This window comes from Liolophura sinensis, chromosome 1 (assembly GCF_032854445.1).
Source record: "Liolophura sinensis isolate JHLJ2023 chromosome 1, CUHK_Ljap_v2, whole genome shotgun sequence".
Lineage (NCBI taxonomy): Eukaryota > Metazoa > Mollusca > Polyplacophora > Chitonida > Chitonidae > Liolophura > Liolophura sinensis.
Window position 1 is genome coordinate 35,486,243 of NC_088295.1, and position 22,368 is coordinate 35,508,610.

The following is a 22,368-nucleotide window of genomic DNA, read 5'->3' on the forward strand; positions in this document are numbered from 1 at the left end:
GATAGTTTTCATACAACCCACCAGAGGGCGTTCAAGTGGGTTCTGTGGACAGCGTGACAACTACGACATCACAGAGGGACAGTTAAGCTCAGCTCGACCAGCAAACCCTTGGTATTTCCTAAATACGCTGCAATGTTTTACAGAGAAATTGAGTTTGTGTTTTGTGCTCTTTGTTTGATACAACTGTCATTACTTTCAGTATCGACAAATTCGCAAACTAGCAGCACAACACCTCCCGGGAAATACAATGTCACAGGGCCCAAGCCTTCAGGTATGACAATATACGAATGTTACTTATGTCACGTGTAGGAGTAAGAAATGATCCAGTGTGGCAGTAGTAGACATATTCAATTTGATCAACTAAACTACATGGCATTGGACTAATATTCTTTATTTTATTTTTCTGATTCTTTTTTTAATGACACTGTACCACCATTTTACTTTTAGACATTGTATGCTCGTCTGATTGGCTCGACTCTGTACATTTACTCTACTCTGTGCATTTACTCTTGTGTATACTTCTGATAAACCATACTTGTTCTCTCAAAGTTCTAATATTTTTGAACCGCCTCGAATAATATTAAATCCCTTACACGAAGGTACATGTACATATCAGATCTTGCTTCTGAGTGAAGGGAGATTCAAGTGATATCGCTTCTAGAGGATGGCAGACGGAGCGAAAACATTTTATTTAGACATTAATGTTTTAGATTGATGCTCTGTACCGAGGCTGACATGACCAAATTTTGAAACGAGATATGTGTTAAGATTTGTGCGTGGGATTTGTTTTGATTTGAGGCGGGTGAAAATACTGCAGACTTTGAGCGAAATATGACGCACATGTCTCGGTGACGAGTGGGAAAGGTGTACTCAAAATATTTTCGGTCTTGGGTTTTCCTCGGGCTCTGCCCGGTTTCCACCCACGATAATGCTGGCCGCCGTCGTATAAGTGAAATATTCTTGAGTACGGTGTAAAACACCAATCAAATAAATAAATAAATAAACAAAATATTTTCACTAATGTGATGATGGCTATTTTTATGAGTGGAGCAAACTGAATCATCAGTGGCAAGTTACTGACCTTCCCCGGCTTCCGTGGCTTAGTTGGTTAGCGTGCTAGCGCAGCGTAATGACCCTGGAGCCTCTGACTGATCTGGTCGCTGTGAATTCAGGTCCACCTCATGCAGGCTTCCTCAAGTCTGGCAGCAACCTGCAGATGGTCATGGGTTTCCTCCGGGCTCTGCCTGGTTTCCTCCCACCATAATTCTGGTCACCATCGTATAAGTGGAATATTCTTGAGTACGGTGTAAAACACCAATCAAATAAATAAATAAATGAATATTGACTTTCCACAAAAAGTATGGAGATGTGTGCACTCGATTATTTGTGGAAGTTATACATGAGTGGTCTTTAATAACGTTATATTGTGCAACAGCCACATGAGCATCATTGAATGTTTTTTGTCACCAAGGCCCTACTAAATGTGAGAAATTCCCTGTTTCAGGCCACTTTTGAACTTTGACTGTATGTGTCTTACAAAATGACCTGATACCTAAACTAGTATGATGTACTTGGTGTTTTTAAAATTTAGCAGAGTTTATCTTGTGACATTTAAAATATGCTCATAACTGTGGGATTTTTAATGCCAGCGGCCAATATAGCTGTAGTAATATGGTTGACCTTTCAGTTAGGCAAGTTATTGACAAAACTTTCCACATGAAATGTACACATGTTCACACTTGTATATTGGTGAAAGATAGATTAAGTGGTCTTTAATGAATGTTAGATTGTGCAACATCTACATGAGCATCTTTGACCACTTAGTGTCACCAAGGTCACCAGGTAGATTGGGGAATTCTGCACCGTGAGTAATGTTGACTTCCAGCATAGGGAGTGATGTACATTGTCAGCATAGAAAGTAATGTGGACTTCCAGAATAGGGAGTGAGGTACATTGTCAGCATAGTGAGTAATGTGGACTCTCAGAATAGGAAGTGATGTACACTGTCAGCACAGTGATTAATGTGGACTTCCAGAATAGGGAGTGATGTACACTGTCAGCACAGTGAGTAATGTGCACTTCCATGAAGGATAGGGAGTAATGTACACTGTCAGTATTGTGAGTCATGTGGATTGTCAGAATAGGGAGTGATGTACACTGTCAGCACATTGAGTAATGTTGACTTCCAGAATAGGGAGTGATGTACACTGTCAGCATAGTTGGTAATGTGCACTTCCAGAATAGGGAGTGATGTACACTGTCAGCACAGTGAGTAATGTTGACTTCCAGAATAGGGAGTGATGTACACTGTCAGCATAGTTCGTAATGTGCACTTCCAGCTTTCCACAATACTAGTTTGGCTGTTTGTGCAGTTTTTGAACCAATATGGTCTCCCTCCGTATTTTTCAGGTCCTCTTGTTCACTTTTATTTGTACCGTAGTATGGTTTTGTCAGGACATAGGAAAGCATACACAGTTTGGTCTGTAATAAAAAGCCAAAAATATTGCTGTGATGTCACTGATACCCTCCTATGTTTTAAATGCATTTAACTCGGTTAGAAAAAAATTAAAAGAAATAAATGAAACTATTTTCCTGGACAGTGTTTAATGGTCCTTATTGTGTTTTTGAAATAACAAGTTCAGGAAATTTACAGTGTACATGTGATGGTGTACATGTTTTTATATTTTGATTTGATTTATATAATTGGTGTTTTACGCTGTACTCAAGACTTTCATATTTTGAACACCTTTAAACCAGCTATTGTGATAGTATGTATTCAGTTTGTTGCTGAATGTGCATATGAAATGAAATTAAGAACATGTGTCTCCAAATTTCTGATTGCAGGTTTACAGCAGGTTGTGGACCCAAATGGAAACTGTTCTCTGAATACTTCTGATTATTCTGCAGTTTATAACGAGAGATGTGGATCTTCGAGACCACTACCACCCTTATTGCAATATTTCTGTGGGTATATTGTGAAGATTCTGCAAAAAGTTTGTACGGATCATAATCCACAGCTGAAAATAACTGTACCTTCTGATGAACCCTGGCCTGAATCTAGATGTGAGGACCTGAGAAAGCTTGCTGCAGAGATTGAACAAATTCATCCCTCAGAAACAAATATCACAGATTCAGATTATAGATATTGTCAGTTCATCTGTGCAGGTCAAGACGCATTCTGTCAGTTATTTCGTGGATCTTTGTTACTGTTGCAACATTCTGTTACAGGTAGTTATACATTTTCTTGCTTTGCAAAAATACTTTATAGACATTTACATGCTGTTTTATTTAGTAATTTATTGTTTTTGCTGTGATTCATTTTGTTTTTATGCACCTGCCATTAGGTGGCATTATGCTACAGCGATTTTGTCTGTCTGTCTGTCTATTGTCATGTCTGGCTATATCTCAGATTATTTTCCGTGTGCAGGTTTAATTTTTGGTTGCTACCTTGATACTGAGGTAATGATGTGTACGACTCCAATCTGTTTTCCACGTTGAATTTTGAGTTTTGAGGATACATAGATACACAGATGACGATGTTTCACAACTCACATTCATCTATTTCCGCGATTGTCATGGTAACCGGATCGCCATTTTCCATATGTATACTATGTAAATAGATACGATTTTGTGTCCGAGCTACATGTACTACACCTAGTGTTTTCACGTACGTAGATTTATTTATTTGTTTGATTGGTGTTTTACGCCAATGATGTATATGATGGCAGCCAGCATAAGAAACTGGGCAGAGCCCAGGAGAAACCCACAACCATCCGCAGGTTGCTTGAAGACCTTCCCAGGTGTACCAATAGTTTTTTGTCACTATTGTAGCTATAGTTTAGACCGAAACAATCTGTAGGAACTGACACAATTTACAACCTGTTTTAACCATTGCATCGCTTTTCTTGGCAGCTGTATATTGTAGCTGATTTTCACATTCTGCTTTGCAGTTTGATCCCTTCAGTCACTATCCACAACTAAACATACCTAGGAAACACCTACTCCTGACAAGAAAATGACTACTCCAACACTTACTACCCAAAACGCAACTGTTCCTTCCAAAATTTCAACCATTTTCCATTTGTATGCTATGTAGATAGATACAATTTCGTGTCGGAGCTACTACTCCAAGTGTTTTCACATACCAGTAGATTTATTTTTTTATTTGATTGGTGTTTTACACTGTACTCAAGAAAATAACTACTCCAACTGTTATTACCCAAAACACAACTGTTCCTTCCAAGAATTCAGGTGGTTAGCGGTTGCAGTAAAATAAACACTATAGGGACTTGGATTCTTATGGGCAGCTCATTTGAAGCGTTCATTCTATCCAACATTGTGCTGATACACATGTCCTATTACTAGATGCGATGTACTAAAAATTGTTGCAAACTGCATGTTTATCGGGTAGCATGCTTACAATATTCATACATTCATCCTAGACATGAGAACATGATAAATGCATTATATGGCATGTGGATCTACATGTAATGTGCCAAATAAAGTAAATTGTCGTTTGGATAATTTTTCCAGCACTGCAAGTTCTGCATTTATTCACACAGGTCAACAATTTTCAGCACACATGCAGTACATACATAGCCCTTTGCCATTTTCAGCTTTACATGTGTAATGGTTTTCTGTCATGTGGCCTCCAAATGTGGGGATTTAGCGCTTTTACCAACTTTATTTGCAACCTGCGTCAAAACAATCCATCGCAGAAAAGAATAGAAAAGACCAGAGTCGTCATGAGAATATCAAACTTTGTCTGGTAGCATATGTAAAATATTTAAACTCCGGAAATTTTGGTTAGGTGACAAATTTGGTAATCGGTACATTTCAACAGTTTTGAATATATTGAACTGATTCTTTTATGCTTCATTTCCCCCAACATGTTCTGTCAGCATTCTGAAAATTAACAGTTGTGGATAAAAATATTTCCAAAGTGAGCTGGATTTGAACCTCAAATTGCTAAATATTGTATGCAAGAAAAACATAAAAAGGAAGAATGATGAGGAATAGACTGGACTTGAATCACAGACTGCTAGGACTGGTAGTGTAATATCTGTTAGTTTTGTGAGAATGAAAAAGAACAAAGTAAAAATATGGGCAAGAATTAACTGGATTTGAACCGCAGGTGACTGTCAGTTACAGCTTCTGTGAAGACCAGTGAATAGAAATTAAAGATTGTCCTCTGCTAACAGTGCTAGATTGCATGTATGAAGAGATTATGGCTTTGATCACGAGAGTGTTTCTTTAATTTACTTCCCCTGGCAGCAGACAAATTTAGAATACATGTCCTGTAGCTAGAAAAACTACATACAGTCTAGCAGGAAGCTCCCATTTTATTTCAAAGGTAAGGTTGGGTTGTCAAATTTTTGTTGCTTTTTTGGTGGATTATAACATGAAAATAATACAAAGTACATGTACAAAAACAATTCTGGTAGATTTGTAATCCTGATGTAGGGGAGCACCAGCCTGTGTGTTTTGTTAAAAGCATTGGTTTGTTGGCCTAGTTTGCATACCAAACCGAAAGTCTTTTTACCAGCAGAGTATGATGATAAGCGTGGAATCAGCAAGTGAAATTTTGTATTGAAAGCTTTTGCTGTTTTTGAGGAGAAAATTTTTTAAGCTTATGAGTAAAATTAAAAATTTGATATTTTAGTGTTATCATATATATGGTCATCAGAAGCTGTTTCATGATCACAAAAGTCTAAGGCTTTCACTTTTTCTTTTTCAGGTAATGGAGGGACTAGTGAAAGTCCAGGTAATCCCATTGCCTTGTGTTATGAAATAATGATAAATTGAAGCTGTTGCCATGGTTGCTGTCACTAGTCTTTTACCACTTCTGGTAGCCAGATGTATATAAAGCTCATGATAATTGAGAAAAAAATGTGGAACAAAGATGGTATTAATTCACCAGGTTTGAGTGGGAGACTCTTAAAATGTACATTCAAAACAGAAAGTTATCAAAGAGGAAAGAAGATATATGTGAGCAAATTGTTGCAAACTACATGTTTATCGGGTAGCATGCTTACAATATTCATACATTCATCCTAGACATGAGATCATGATAAATGCATTATATGGCATGTGGATCTACATGTAATGTGCCAAATAAAGTAAATTGTCGTTTGGATAATTTTTCCAGCACTGCAAGTTCTGCATTTATTCACACAGGTCAACAATTTTCAGCACACATGCAGTACATACATAGCCCTTTGCCATTTTCAGCTTTACATGTGTAATGGTTTTCTGTCATGTGGCCTCCAAATGTGGGGATTTAGCGCTTTTACCAACTTTATTTGCAACCTGCGTCTAAACAATCCATCGCAGAAAAGAATAGAAAAGACCAGAGTCGTCATGAGAATATCAAACTTTGTCTGGTAGCATATGTAAAATATTTAAACTCCGGAAATTTTGGTTAGGTGACAAATTTGGTAATCGGTACATTTCAACAGTTTTGAATATATTGAACTGATTCTTTTATGCTTCATTTCCCCCAACATGTTCTGTCAGCGTTCTGAAAATTAACAGTTGTGGATAAAAATATTTCCAAAGTGAGCTGGATTTGAACCTCAAATTGCTAAATATTGTATGCAAGAAAAACATAAAAAGGAAGAATGATGAGGAATAGACTGGACTTGAATCACAGACTGCTAGGACTGGTAGTGTAATATCTGTTAGTTTTGTGAGAATGAAAAAGAACAAAGTAAAAATATGGGCAAGAATTAACTGGATTTGAACCGCAGGTGACTGTCAGTTACAGCTTCTGTGAAGACCAGGGAATAGAAATTGAAGATTGTCCTCTGCTAACAGTGCTAGATTGCATGTATGAAGAGATTATGGCTTTGATCACGAGAGTGTTTCTTTAATTTACTTCCCCTGGCAGCAGACAAATTTAGAATACATGTCCTGTAGCTAGAAAAACTACATACAGTCTAGCAGGAAGCTCCCATTTTATTTCAAAGGTAAGGTTGGGTTGTCAAATTTTTGTTGCTTTTTTGGTGGATTATAACATGAAAATAATACAAAGTACATGTACAAAAACAATTCTGGTAGATTTGTAATCTTGATGTAGGGGAGCACCAGCCTGTGTGTTTTGTTAAAAGCATTGGTTTGTTGGCCTAGTTTGCATACCAAAGTGAAAGTTATTTTACCAGCAGAATAGGATGATAAGCATAGAATCAGCAAGTGAAATTTTGTATTGAAAGCTTTTGCTGTTTTTGAGGAGAAAATTTTTTAAGCTTATGAGTAAAATTAAAAATTACCGATAAATCACTTTTGCTAACAACACAATGAATACACAATCCATAAAATTGTACATTTGTGTCAAATTGGTTTTTGGTGTTGGGTTAAAAGAAGCGAGATAGGTTTATACTTGATGGATTTAGCTATAGACTAGACTTTTCCTTAATTTTAAACATTTTGGGGTTTAAAAGTATTGACAAAATGAACTTGAAACAAAAAGTTCTTCAATTGAGTTTTGTGTGGTTTAAATTTTAAATAGGAGAACCACAATTTGCAATACATTTTAGTAGTGTAATTTTATTTTCAAACTGTTATGATGGTATATAGAAGTTGAGTTAAGCTATTTAAGTATTTATTCTTGTCATGTCAGTAGCCATTGAAATGAATATACTAGGTATTAGGTAGTATTGGTATTAAACGATAAACTTTGCTATTTGATTTCTTGGTATTTTTTCTGTGGCATGTCAGTATGTAGGTATTCAAACAAGGAAATATACAATTCTGAAAATATATAAGTATTTGTCCTTGCTATATGTGATTGGAAATTGGAATGATATGAGTTGATTTATTTTATTGTAAATTACGGTGCAACTTTGGGCATTAATCTTGATATTTTAGTGTTATCATATATATGGTCATCAGAAGCTGTTTCATGATCACAAAAGTCTAAGGCTTTCACTTTTTCTTTTTCAGGTAATGGAGGGACTAGTGAAAGTCCAGGTAATCCCATTGCCTTGTGTTATGAAATAATGATAAATTGAAGCTGTTGCCATGGTTGCTGTCACTAGTCTTTTACCACTTCTGGTAGCCAGATGTATATAAAGCTCATGATAATTGAGAAAAAAATGTGGAACAAAGATGGTATTAATTCACCAGGTTTGAGTGGGAGACTCTTAAAATGTACATTCAAAACAGAAAGTTATCAAAGAGAAAAGAAGATATATGTGAGCGAATTGTTGCAAACTACATGTTTATCGGGTAGCATGCTTACAATATTCATACATTCATCCTAGACATGAGAACATGATAAATGCATTATATGGCATGTGGATCTACATGTAATGTGCCAAATAAAGTAAATTGTCGTTTGGATAATTTTTCCAGCACTGCAAGTTCTGCATTTATTCACACAGGTCAACAATTTTCAGCACACATGCAGTACATACATAGCCCTTTGCCATTTTCAGCTTTACATGTGTAATGGTTTTCTGTCATGTGGCCTCCAAATGTGGGGATTTAGCGCTTTTACCAACTTTATTTGCAACCTGCGTCAAAACAATCCATCGCAGAAAAGAATAGAAAAGACCAGAGTCGTCATGAGAATATCAAACTTTGTCTGGTAGCATATGTAAAATATTTAAACTCCGGAAATTTTGGTTAGGTGACAAATTTGGTAATCGGTACATTTCAACAGTTTTGAATATATTGAACTGATTCTTTTATGCTTCATTTCCCCCAACATGTTCTGTCAGCGTTCTGAAAATTAACAGTTGTGGATAAAAATATTTCCAAAGTGAGCTGGATTTGAACCTCAAATTGCTAAATATTGTATGCAAGAAAAACATAAAAAGGAAGAATGATGAGGAATAGACTGGACTTGAATCACAGACTGCTAGGACTGGTAGTGTAATATCTGTTAGTTTTGTGAGAATGAAAAAGAACAAAGTAAAAATATGGGCAAGAATTAACTGGATTTGAACCGCAGGTGACTGTCAGTTACAGCTTCTGTGAAGACCAGGGAATAGAAATTGAAGATTGTCCTCTGCTAACAGTGCTAGATTGCATGTATGAAGAGATTATGGCTTTGATCACGAGAGTGTTTCTTTAATTTACTTCCCCTGGCAGCAGACAAATTTAGAATACATGTCCTGTAGCTAGAAAAACTACATACAGTCTAGCAGGAAGCTCCCATTTTATTTCAAAGGTAAGGTTGGGTTGTCAAATTTTTGTTGCTTTTTTGGTGGATTATAACATGAAAATAATACAAAGTACATGTACAAAAACAATTCTGGCAGATTTGTAATCCTGATGTAGGGGAGCACCAGCCTGTGTGTTTTGTTAAAAGCATTGGTTTGTTGGCCTAGTTTGCATACCAAACCGAAAGTCTTTTTACCAGCAGAGTAGGATGATAAGCGTGGAATCAGCAAGTGAAATTTTGTATTGAAAGCTTTTGCTGTTTTTGAGGAGAAAATTTTTTAAGCTTATGAGTAAAATTAAAAATTGCCGATAAATCACTTTTGCTAACAACACAATGAATACACAATCCATAAAATTGTACATTTGTGTCAAATTGGTTTTTGGTGTTGGGTTAAAAGAAGCGAGATAGGTTTATACTTGATGGATTTAGCTATAGACTAGACTTTTCCTTAATTTTAAACATTTTGGGGTTTAAAAGTATTGACAAAATGAACTTGAAACAAAAAGTTCTTCAAATAAGTTTTGTGTGGTTTAAATTTTAAATAGGAGAACCACAATTTGCAATACATTTTAGTAGTGTAATTTTATTTTCAAACTGTTATGATGGTATATAGAAGTTGAGTTAAGCTATTTAAGTATTTATTCTTGTCATGTCAGTAGCCATTGAAATGAATATACTAGGTATTAGGTAGTATTGGTATTAAACGATAAACTTTGCTCTTTGATTTCTTGGTATTTTTTCTGTGGCATGTCAGTATGTAGGTATTCAAACAAGGAAATATACAATTCTGAAAATATATAAGTATTTGTCCTTGCTATATGTGATTGGAAATTGGAATGATATGAGTTGATTTATTTTATTGTAAATTACGGTGCAACTTTCGGCATTAATCTTGATATTTTAGTGTTATCATATATATGGTCATCAGAAGCTGTTTCATGATCACAAAAGTCTAAGGCTTTCACTTTTTCTTTTTCAGGTAATGGAGGGACTAGTGAAAGTCCAGGTAATCCCATTGCCTTGTGTTATGAAATAATGATAAATTGAAGCTGTTGCCATGGTTGCTGTCACTAGTCTTTTACCACTTCTGGTAGCCAGATGTATATAAAGCTCATGATAATTGAGAAAAAAATGTGGAACAAAGATGGTATTAATTCACCAGGTTTGAGTGGGAGACTCTTAAAATGTACATTCAAAACAGAAAGTTATCAAAGAGGAAAGAAGATATATGTGAGCAAATTGTTGCAAACTACATGTTTATCGGGTAGCATGCTTACAATATTCATACATTCATCCTAGACATGAGATCATGATAAATGCATTATATGGCATGTGGATCTACATGTAATGTGCCAAATAAAGTAAATTGTCGTTTGGATAATTTTTCCAGCACTGCAAGTTCTGCATTTATTCACACAGGTCAACAATTTTCAGCACACATGCAGTACATACATAGCCCTTTGCCATTTTCAGCTTTACATGTGTAATGGTTTTCTGTCATGTGGCCTCCAAATGTAGGGATTTAGCGCTTTTACCAACTTTATTTGCAACCTGCGTCAAAACAATCCATCGCAGAAAAGAATAGAAAAGACCAGAGTCGTCATGAGAATATCAAACTTTGTCTGGTAGCATATGTAAAATATTTAAACTCCGGAAATTTTGGTTAGGTGACAAATTTGGTAATCGGTACATTTCAACAGTTTTGAATATATTGAACTGATTCTTTTATGCTTCATTTCCCCCAACATGTTCTGTCAGCGTTCTGAAAATTAACAGTTGTGGATAAAAATATTTCCAAAGTGAGCTGGATTTGAACCTCAAATTGCTAAATATTGTATGCAAGAAAAACATAAAAAGGAAGAATGATGAGGAATAGACTGGACTTGAATCACAGACTGCTAGGACTGGTAGTGTAATATCTGTTAGTTTTGTGAGAATGAAAAAGAACAAAGTAAAAATATGGGCAAGAATTAACTGGATTTGAACCGCAGGTGACTGTCAGTTACAGCTTCTATGAAGACCAGGGAATAGAAATTGAAGATTGTCCTCTGCTAACAGTGCTAGATTGCATGTATGAAGAGATTATGGCTTTGATCACGAGAGTGTTTCTTTAATTTACTTCCCCTGGCAGCAGACAAATTTAGAATACATGTCCTGTAGCTAGAAAAACTACATACAGTCTAGCAGGAAGCTCCCATTTTATTTCAAAGGTAAGGTTGGGTTGTCAAATTTTTGTTGCTTTTTTGGTGGATTATAACATGAAAATAATACAAAGTACATGTACAAAAACAATTCTGGTAGATTTGTAATCTTGATGTAGGGGAGCACCAGCCTGTGTGTTTTGTTAAAAGCATTGGTTTGTTGGCCTAGTTTGCATACCAAAGTGAAAGTTATTTTACCAGCAGAATAGGATGATAAGCATAGAATCAGCAAGTGAAATTTTGTATTGAAAGCTTTTGCTGTTTTTGAGGAGAAAATTTTTTAAGCTTATGAGTAAAATTAAAAATTACCGATAAATCACTTTTGCTAACAACACAATGAATACACAATCCATAAAATTGTACATTTGTGTCAAATTGGTTTTTGGTGTTGGGTTAAAAGAAGCGAGATAGGTTTATACTTGATGGATTTAGCTATAGACTAGACTTTTCCTTAATTTTAAACATTTTGGGGTTTAAAAGTATTGACAAAATGAACTTGAAACAAAAAGTTCTTCAATTGAGTTTTGTGTGGTTTAAATTTTAAATAGGAGAACCACAATTTGCAATACATTTTAGTAGTGTAATTTTATTTTCAAACTGTTATGATGGTATATAGAAGTTGAGTTAAGCTATTTAAGTATTTATTCTTGTCATGTCAGTAGCCATTGAAATGAATATACTAGGTATTAGGTAGTATTGGTATTAAACGATAAACTTTGCTCTTTGATTTCTTGGTATTTTTTCTGTGGCATGTCAGTATGTAGGTATTCAAACAAGGAAATATACAATTCTGAAAATATATAAGTATTTGTCCTTGCTATATGTGATTGGAAATTGGAATGATATGAGTTGATTTATTTTATTGTAAATTACGGTGCAACTTTCGGCATTAATCTTGATATTTTAGTGTTATCATATATATGGTCATCAGAAGCTGTTTCATGATCACAAAAGTCTAAGGCTTTCACTTTTTCTTTTTCAGGTAATGGAGGGACTAGTGAAAGTCCAGGTAATCCCATTGCCTTGTGTTATGAAATAATGATAAATTGAAGCTGTTGCCATGGTTGCTGTCACTAGTCTTTTACCACTTCTGGTAGCCAGATGTATATAAAGCTCATGATAATTGAGAAAAAAATGTGGAACAAAGATGGTATTAATTCACCAGGTTTGAGTGGGAGACTCTTAAAATGTACATTCAAAACAGAAAGTTATCAAAGAGAAAAGAAGATATATGTGAGCGAATTGTTGCAAACTACATGTTTATCGGGTAGCATGCTTACAATATTCATACATTCATCCTAGACATGAGAACATGATAAATGCATTATATGGCATGTGGATCTACATGTAATGTGCCAAATAAAGTAAATTGTCGTTTGGATAATTTTTCCAGCACTGCAAGTTCTGCATTTATTCACACAGGTCAACAATTTTCAGCACACATGCAGTACATACATAGCCCTTTGCCATTTTCAGCTTTACATGTGTAATGGTTTTCTGTCATGTGGCCTCCAAATGTGGGGATTTAGCGCTTTTACCAACTTTATTTGCAACCTGCGTCAAAACAATCCATCGCAGAAAAGAATAGAAAAGACCAGAGTCGTCATGAGAATATCAAACTTTGTCTGGTAGCATATGTAAAATATTTAAACTCCGGAAATTTTGGTTAGGTGACAAATTTGGTAATCGGTACATTTCAACAGTTTTGAATATATTGAACTGATTCTTTTATGCTTCATTTCCCCCAACATGTTCTGTCAGCATTCTGAAAATTAACAGTTGTGGATAAAAATATTTCCAAAGTGAGCTGGATTTGAACCTCAAATTGCTAAATATTGTATGCAAGAAAAACATAAAAAGGAAGAATGATGAGGAATAGACTGGACTTGAATCACAGACTGCTAGGACTGGTAGTGTAATATCTGTTAGTTTTGTGAGAATGAAAAAGAACAAAGTAAAAATATGGGCAAGAATTAACTGGATTTGAACCGCAGGTGACTGTCAGTTACAGCTTCTGTGAAGACCAGTGAATAGAAATTAAAGATTGTCCTCTGCTAACAGTGCTAGATTGCATGTATGAAGAGATTATGGCTTTGATCACGAGAGTGTTTCTTTAATTTACTTCCCCTGGCAGCAGACAAATTTAGAATACATGTCCTGTAGCTAGAAAAACTACATACAGTCTAGCAGGAAGCTCCCATTTTATTTCAAAGGTAAGGTTGGGTTGTCAAGTTTTTGTTGCTTTTTTGGTGGATTATAACATGAAAATAATACAAAGTACATGTACAAAAACAATTCTGGTAGATTTGTAATCCTGATGTAGGGGAGCACCAGCCTGTGTGTTTTGTTAAAAGCATTGGTTTGTTGGCCTAGTTTGCATACCAAACCGAAAGTCTTTTTACCAGCAGAGTAGGATGATAAGCGTGGAATCAGCAAGTGAAATTTTGTATTGAAAGCTTTTGCTGTTTTTGAGGAGAAAATTTTTTAAGCTTATGAGTAAAATTAAAAATTGCCGATAAATCACTTTTGCTAACAACACAATGAATACACAATCCATAAAATTGTACATTTGTGTCAAATTGGTTTTTGGTGTTGGGTTAAAAGAAGCGAGATAGGTTTATACTTGATGGATTTAGCTATAGACTAGACTTTTCCTTAATTTTAAACATTTTGGGGTTTAAAAGTATTGACAAAATGAACTTGAAACAAAAAGTTCTTCAATTGAGTTTTGTGTGGTTTAAATTTTAAATAGGAGAACCACAATTTGCAATACATTTTAGTAGTGTAATTTTATTTTCAAACTGTTATGATGGTATATAGAAGTTGAGTTAAGCTATTTAAGTATTTATTCTTGTCATGTCAGTAGCCATTGAAATGAATATACTAGGTATTAGGTAGTATTGGTATTAAACGATAAACTTTGCTCTTTGATTTCTTGGTATTTTTTCTGTGGCATGTCAGTATGTAGGTATTCAAACAAGGAAATATACAATTCTGAAAATATATAAGTATTTGTCCTTGCTATATGTGATTGGAAATTGGAATGATATGAGTTGATTTATTTTATTGTAAATTACGGTGCAACTTTGGGCATTAATCTTGATATTTTAGTGTTATCATATATATGGTCTTCAGAAGCTGTTTCATGATCACAAAAGTCTAAGGCTTTCACTTTTTCTTTTTCAGGTAATGGAGGGACTAGTGAAAGTCCAGGTAATCCCATTGCCTTGTGTTATGAAATAATGATAAATTGAAGCTGTTGCCATGGTTGCTGTCACTAGTCTTTTACCACTTCTGGTAGCCAGATGTATATAAAGCTCATGATAATTGAGAAAAAAATGTGGAACAAAGATGGTATTAATTCACCAGGTTTGAGTGGGAGACTCTTAAAATGTACATTCAAAACAGAAAGTTATCAAAGAGGAAAGAAGATATATGTGAGCAAATTGTTGCAAACTACATGTTTATCGGGTAGCATGCTTACAATATTCATACATTCATCCTAGACATGAGAACATGATAAATGCATTATATGGCATGTGGATCTACATGTAATGTGCCAAATAAAGTAAATTGTCGTTTGGATAATTTTTCCAGCACTGCAAGTTCTGCATTTATTCACACAGGTCAACAATTTTCAGCACACATGCAGTACATACATAGCCCTTTGCCATTTTCAGCTTTACATGTGTAATGGTTTTCTGTCATGTGGCCTCCAAATGTGGGGATTTAGCGCTTTTACCAACTTTATTTGCAACCTGCGTCAAAACAATCCATCGCAGAAAAGAATAGAAAAGACCAGAGTCGTCATGAGAATATCAAACTTTGTCTGGTAGCATATGTAAAATATTTAAACTCCGGAAATTTTGGTTAGGTGACAAATTTGGTAATCGGTACATTTCAACAGTTTTGAATATATTGAACTGATTCTTTTATGCTTCATTTCCCCCAACATGTTCTGTCAGCGTTCTGAAAATTAACAGTTGTGGATAAAAATATTTCCAAAGTGAGCTGGATTTGAACCTCAAATTGCTAAATATTGTATGCAAGAAAAACATAAAAAGGAAGAATGATGAGGAATGGACTGGACTTGAATCACAGACTGCTAGGACTGGTAGTGAAATATCTGTTAGTTTTGTGAGAATGAAAAAGAACAAAGTAAAAATATGGGCAAGAATTAACTGGATTTGAACCGCAGGTGACTGTCAGTTACAGCTTCTGTGAAGACCAGTGAATAGAAATTAAAGATTGTCCTCTGCTAACAGTGCTACATTGCATGTATGAAGAGATTATGGCTTTGATCACGAGAGTGTTTCTTTAATTTACTTCCCCTGGCAGCAGACAAATTTAGAATACATGTCCTGTAGCTAGAAAAACTACATACAGTCTAGCAGGAAGCTCCCATTTTATTTCAAAGGTAAGGTTGGGTTGTCAAATTTTTGTTGCTTTTTTGGTGGATTATAACATGAAAATAATACAAAGTACATGTACAAAAACAATTCTGGTAGATTTGTAATCCTGATGTAGGGGAGCACCAGCCTGTGTGTTTTGTTAAAAGCATTGGTTTGTTGGCCTAGTTTGCATACCAAACCGAAAGTCATTTTACCAGCAGAGTAGGATGATAAGCGTGGAATCAGCAAGTGAAATTTTGTATTGAAAGCTTTTGCTGTTTTTGAGGAGAAAATTTTTTAAGCTTATGAGTAAAATTAAAAATTGCCGATAAATCACTTTTGCTAACAACACAATGAATACACAATCCATAAAATTGTACATTTGTGTCAAATTGGTTTTTGGTGTTGGGTTAAAAGAAGCGAGATAGGTTTATACTTGATGGATTTAGCTATAGACTAGACTTTTCCTTAATTTTAAACATTTTGGGGTTTAAAAGTATTGACAAAATGAACTTGAAACAAAAAGTTCTTCAAATAAGTTTTGTGTGGTTTAAATTTTAAATAGGAGAACCACAATTTGCAATACATTTTAGTAATGTAATTTTATTTTCAAACTGTTATGATGGTATATAGAAGTTGAGTTAAGCTATTTAAGTATTTATTCTTGTCATGTCAGTAGCCATTGAAATGAATATACTAGGTATTAGGTAGTATTGGTATTAAACGATAAACTTTGCTCTTTGATTTCTTGGTATTTTTTCTGTGGCATGTCAGTATGTAGGTATTCAAACAAGGAAATATACAGTTTTGAAAATATATAAGTATTTGTCCTTGCTATATGTGATTGGAAATTGGAATGATATGAGTTGATTTATTTTATTGTAAATTACGGTGCAACTTTGGGCATTAATCTTGATATTTTAGTGTTATCATATATATGGTCATCAGAAGCTGTTTCATGATCACAAAAGTCTAAGGCTTTCACTTTTTCTTTTTCAGGTAATGGAGGGACTAGTGAAAGTCCAGGTAATCCCATTGCCTTGTGTTATGAAATAATGATAAATTGAAGCTGTTGCCATGGTTGCTGTCACTAGTCTTTTACCACTTCTGGTAGCCAGATGTATATAAAGCTCATGATAATTGAGAAAAAAATGTGGAACAAAGATGGTATTAATTCACCAGGTTTGAGTGGGAGACTCTTAAAATGTACATTCAAAACAGAAAGTTATCAAAGAGAAAAGAAGATATATGTGAGCAAATTGTTGCAAACTACATGTTTATCGGGTAGCATGCTTACAATATTCATACATTCATCCTAGACATGAGAACATGATAAATGCATTATATGGCATGTGGATCTACATGTAATGTGCCAAATAAAGTAAATTGTCGTTTGGATAATTTTTCCAGCACTGCAAGTTCTGCATTTATTCACACAGGTCAACAATTTTCAGCACACATGCAGTACATACATAGCCCTTTGCCATTTTCAGCTTTACATGTGTAATGGTTTTCTGTCATGTGGCCTCCAAATGTGGGGATTTAGCGCTTTTACCAACTTTATTTGCAACCTGCGTCAAAACAATCCATCGCAGAAAAGAATAGAAAAGACCAGAGTCGTCATGAGAATATCAAACTTTGTCTGGTAGCATATGTAAAATATTTAAACTCCGGAAATTTTGGTTAGGTGACAAATTTGGTAATCGGTACATTTCAACAGTTTTGAATATATTGAACTGATTCTTTTATGCTTCATTTCCCCCAACATGTTCTGTCAGCATTCTGAAAATTAACAGTTGTGGATAAAAATATTTCCAAAGTGAGCTGGATTTGAACCTCAAATTGCTAAATATTGTATGCAAGAAAAACATAAAAAGGAAGAATGATGAGGAATAGACTGGACTTGAATCACAGACTGCTAGGACTGGTAGTGTAATATCTGTTAGTTTTGTGAGAATGAAAAAGAACAAAGTAAAAATATGGGCAAGAATTAACTGGATTTGAACCGCAGGTGACTGTCAGTTACAGCTTCTGTGAAGACCAGTGAATAGAAATTAAAGATTGTCCTCTGCTAACAGTGCTAGATTGCATGTATGAAGAGATTATGGCTTTGATCACGAGAGTGTTTCTTTAATTTACTTCCCCTGGCAGCAGACAAATTTAGAATACATGTCCTGTAGCTAGAAAAACTACATACAGTCTAGCAGGAAGCTCCCATTTTATTTCAAAGGTAAGGTTGGGTTGTCAAATTTTTGTTGCTTTTTTGGTGGATTATAACATGAAAATAATACAAAGTACATGTACAAAAACAATTCTGGTAGATTTGTAATCCTGATGTAGGGGAGCACCAGCCTGTGTGTTTTGTTAAAAGCATTGGTTTGTTGGCCTAGTTTGCATACCAAACCGAAAGTCTTTTTACCAGCAGAGTAGGATGATAAGCGTGGAATCAGCAAGTGAAATTTTGTATTGAAAGCTTTTGCTGTTTTTGAGGAGAAAATTTTTTAAGCTTATGAGTAAAATTAAAAATTGCCGATAAATCACTTTTGCTAACAACACAATGAATACACAATCCATAAAATTGTACATTTGTGTCAAATTGGTTTTTGGTGTTGGGTTAAAAGAAGCGAGATAGGTTTATACTTGATGGATTTAGCTATAGACTAGACTTTTCCTTAATTTTAAACATTTTGGGGTTTAAAAGTATTGACAAAATGAACTTGAAACAAAAAGTTCTTCAATTGAGTTTTGTGTGGTTTAAATTTTAAATAGGAGAACCACAATTTGCAATACATTTTAGTAGTGTAATTTTATTTTCAAACTGTTATGATGGTATATAGAAGTTGAGTTAAGCTATTTAAGTATTTATTCTTGTCATGTCAGTAGCCATTGAAATGAATATACTAGGTATTAGGTAGTATTGGTATTAAACGATAAACTTTGCTCTTTGATTTCTTGGTATTTTTTCTGTGGCATGTCAGTATGTAGGTATTCAAACAAGGAAATATACAATTCTGAAAATATATAAGTATTTGTCCTTGCTATATGTGATTGGAAATTGGAATGATATGAGTTGATTTATTTTATTGTAAATTACGGTGCAACTTTGGGCATTAATCTTGATATTTTAGTGTTATCATATATATGGTCATCAGAAGCTGTTTCATGATCACAAAAGTCTAAGGCTTTCACTTTTTCTTTTTCAGGTGATGGAAAAAATGGAGGGACTAGTGAAAGTCCAGGTAATCCCATTGCCTTGTGTTATGAAATAATGATAAATTGGAGCTGTTGCCATGGTTGCTGTCACTAGTCTTTTACCACTTCTGGTAGCCAGATGTATATAAAGCTCTTATAATTGAGAAAAAAATGTGGAACAAAGATGGTATTAATTCAGCAGGTTTGAGTGGGAGACTCTTAAAATGTACATTCAAAACAGAAAGTTATCAAAGAGGAAAGAAGATATATGTGAGCAAATTGTTGCAAACTACATGTTTATCGGGTAGCATGCTTACAATATTCATACATTCATCCTAGACATGAGAACATGATAAATGCATTATATGGCATGTGGATCTACATGTAATGTGCCAAATAAAGTAAATTGTCGTTTGGATAATTTTTCCAGCACTGCAAGTTCTGCATTTATACACACAGGTCAACAATTTTCAGCACACATGCAGTACATACATAGCCCTTTGCCATTTTCAGCTTTACATGTGTAATGGTTTTCTGTCATGTGGCCTCCAAATGTGGGGATTTAGCGCTTTTACCAACTTTATTTGCAACCTGCGTCAAAACAATCCATCGCAGAAAAGAATAGAAAAGACCAGAGTCGTCATGAGAATATCAAACTTTGTCTGGTAGCATATGTAAAATATTTAAACTCAAGAAATTTTGGTTAGGTGACAAATTTGGTAATCGGTACATTTCAACAGTTTTGAATATATGTAACTGATTCTTTTATGCTTCATTTCCCCCAACATGTTCTGTCAGCATTCTGAAAATTAACAGTTGTGGATAAAAATATTTCCAAAGTGAGCTGGATTTGAACCTCAAATTGCTAAATATTGTATGCAAGAAAAACATAAAAAGGAAGAATGATGAGGAATGGACTGGACTTGAATCACAGACTGCTAGGACTGGTAGTGAAATATCTGTTAGTTTTGTGAGAATGAAAAAGAACAAAGTAAAAATATGGGCAAGAATTAACTGGATTTGAACCGCAGGTGACTGTCAGTTACAACTTCTGTGAAGACCAGTGAATAGAAATTAAAGATTGTCCTCTGCTAACAGTGCTAGATTGCATGTATGAAGAGATTATGGCTTTGATCACGAGAGTGTTTCTTTAATTTACTTCCCCTGGCAGCAGACAAATTTAGAGTACATGTCCTGTAGCTAGAAAAACTACATACAGTCTAGCAGGAAGCTCCCATTCTATTTCAAAGGTAAGGTTGGGTTGTCAAATTTTTGTTGCTTTTTTGGTGGATTATAACATGAAAATAATACAAAGTACATGTACAAAAACAATTCTGGTAGATTTGTAATCCTGATGTAGGGGAGCACCAGCCTGTGTGTTTTGTTAAAAGCATTGGTTTGTTGACCTAGTTTGCATACCAAACCGAAAGTCTTTTTACCAGCAGAGTAGGATGATAAGCGTGGAATCAGCAAGTGAAATTTTGTATTGAAAGCTTTTGCTGTTTTTGAGGAGAAAATTTTTTAAGCTTATGAGTAAAATTAAAAATTGCCGATAAATCACTTTTGCTAACAACACAATGAATACACAATCCATAAAATTGTACATTTGTGTCAAATTGGTTTTTGGTGTTGGGTTAAAAGAAGCGAGATAGGTTTATACTTGATGGATTTAGCTATAGACTAGACTTTTCCTTAATTTTAAACATTTTGGGGTTTAAAAGTATTGACAAAATGAACTTGAAACAAAAAGTTCTTCAAATAAGTTTTGTGTGGTTTAAATTTTAAATAGGAGAACCACAATTTGCAATACATTTTAGTAATGTAATTTTATTTTCAAACTGTTATGATGGTATATAGAAGTTGAGTTAAGCTATTTAAGTATTTATTCTTGTCATGTCAGTAGCCATTGAAATGAATATACTAGGTATTAGGTAGTATTGGTATTAAACGATAAACTTTGCTCTTTGATTTCTTGGTATTTTTTCTGTGGCATGTCAGTATGTAGGTATTCAAACAAGGAAATATACAGTTTTGAAAATATATAAGCATTTGTCCTTGCTATATGTGATTGGAAATTGGAATGATATGAGTTGATTTATTTTATTGTAAATTACGGTGCAACTTTCGGCATTAATCTTGATATTTTAGTGTTATCATATATATGGTCATCAGAAGCTGTTTCATGATCACAAAAGTCTAAGGCTTTCACTTTTTCTTTTTCAGGTAATGGAGGGACTAGTGAAAGTCCAGGTAATCCCATTGCCTTGTGTTACGAAATAATGATAAATTGGAGCTGTTGCCATGGTTGCTGTCACTAGTCTTTTACCACTTCTGGTAGCCAGATGTATATAAAGCTCATGATAATTGAGAAAAAAATGTGGAACAAAGATGGTATTAATTCAGCAGGTTTGAGTGGGGGACTCTTAAAATGTACATTCAAAACAGAAAGTTATCAAAGAGGAAAGAAGATATATGTGAGCAAATTGTTGCAAACTACATGTTTATCGGGTAGCATGCTTACAATATTCATACATTCATCCTAGACATGAGAACGTGATAAATGCATTATATGGCATGTGGATCTACATGTAATGTGCCAAATAAAGTAAATTGTCGTTTGGATAATTTTTCCAGCACTGCAAGTTCTGCATTTATTCACACAGGTCAACAATTTTCAGCACACATGCAGTACATACATAGCCCTTTGCCATTTTCAGCTTTACATGTGTAATGGTTTTCTGTCATGTGGCCTCCAAATGTGGGGATTTAGCGCTTTTACCAACTTTATTTGCAACCTGCGTCAAAACAATCCATCGCAGAAAAGAATAGAAAAGACCAGAGTCGTCATGAGAATATCAAACTTTGTCTGGTAGCATATGTAAAATATTTAAACTCCGGAAATTTTGGTTAGGTGACAAATTTGGTAATCGGTACATTTCAACAGTTTTGAATATATTGAACTGATTCTTTTATGCTTCATTTCCCCCAACATGTTCTGTCAGCATTCTGAAAATTAACAGTTGTGGATAAAAATATTTCCAAAGTGAGCTGGATTTGAACCTCAAATTGCTAAATATTGTATGCAAGAAAAACATAAAAAGGAAGAATGATGAGGAATGGACTGGACTTGAATCACAGACTGCTAGGACTGGTAGTGAAATATCTGTTAGTTTTGTGAGAATGAAAAAGAACAAAGTAAAAATATGGGCAAGAATTAACTGGATTTGAACCGCAGGTGACTGTCAGTTACAGCTTCTGTGAAGACCAGTGAATAGAAATTAAAGATTGTCCTCTGCTAACAGTGCTACATTGCATGTATGAAGAGATTATGGCTTTGATCACGAGAGTGTTTCTTTAATTTACTTCCCCTGGCAGCAGACAAATTTAGAATACATGTCCTGTAGCTAGAAAAACTACA

General features: G+C 34.6%; 1 protein-coding gene across 1 annotated transcript; it reads left to right on the top strand.

Moving 5' to 3' along the window:
* The first annotated feature begins 66 nt into the window (after positions 1–66).
* On the top strand, positions 67–21,268 carry LOC135481778 (uncharacterized). The gene is made up of 5 exons (XM_064761482.1): positions 67–271; positions 2,845–3,228; positions 12,350–12,376; positions 16,758–16,784; positions 21,174–21,268. The coding sequence occupies exons 1-5, from the start codon at positions 133–135 to the stop codon at positions 21,266–21,268; spliced, it is 672 nt and encodes a 223-aa protein (XP_064617552.1). The 5' UTR covers positions 67–132.
* The last annotated feature ends 1,100 nt before the right edge of the window (positions 21,269–22,368 follow it).

What these genes read in the sequence shown, in the direction of transcription:
- LOC135481778 (XM_064761482.1), top strand. Translation starts at nt 133, where the DNA reads ATGTTTTACAGAGAAATTGAGTTTGTGTTTTGTGCTCTTTGTTTGATA. An exon ending in GTTGCAACATTCTGTTACAG is followed by an intron (nt 3,229 to 12,349) that starts GTAGTTATACAT and finishes TTTCTTTTTCAG; the next exon opens with GTAATGGAGGGACTAGTGAA. An exon ending in AGGGACTAGTGAAAGTCCAG is followed by an intron (nt 16,785 to 21,173) that starts GTAATCCCATTG and finishes TTTCTTTTTCAG; the next exon opens with GTAATGGAGGGACTAGTGAA.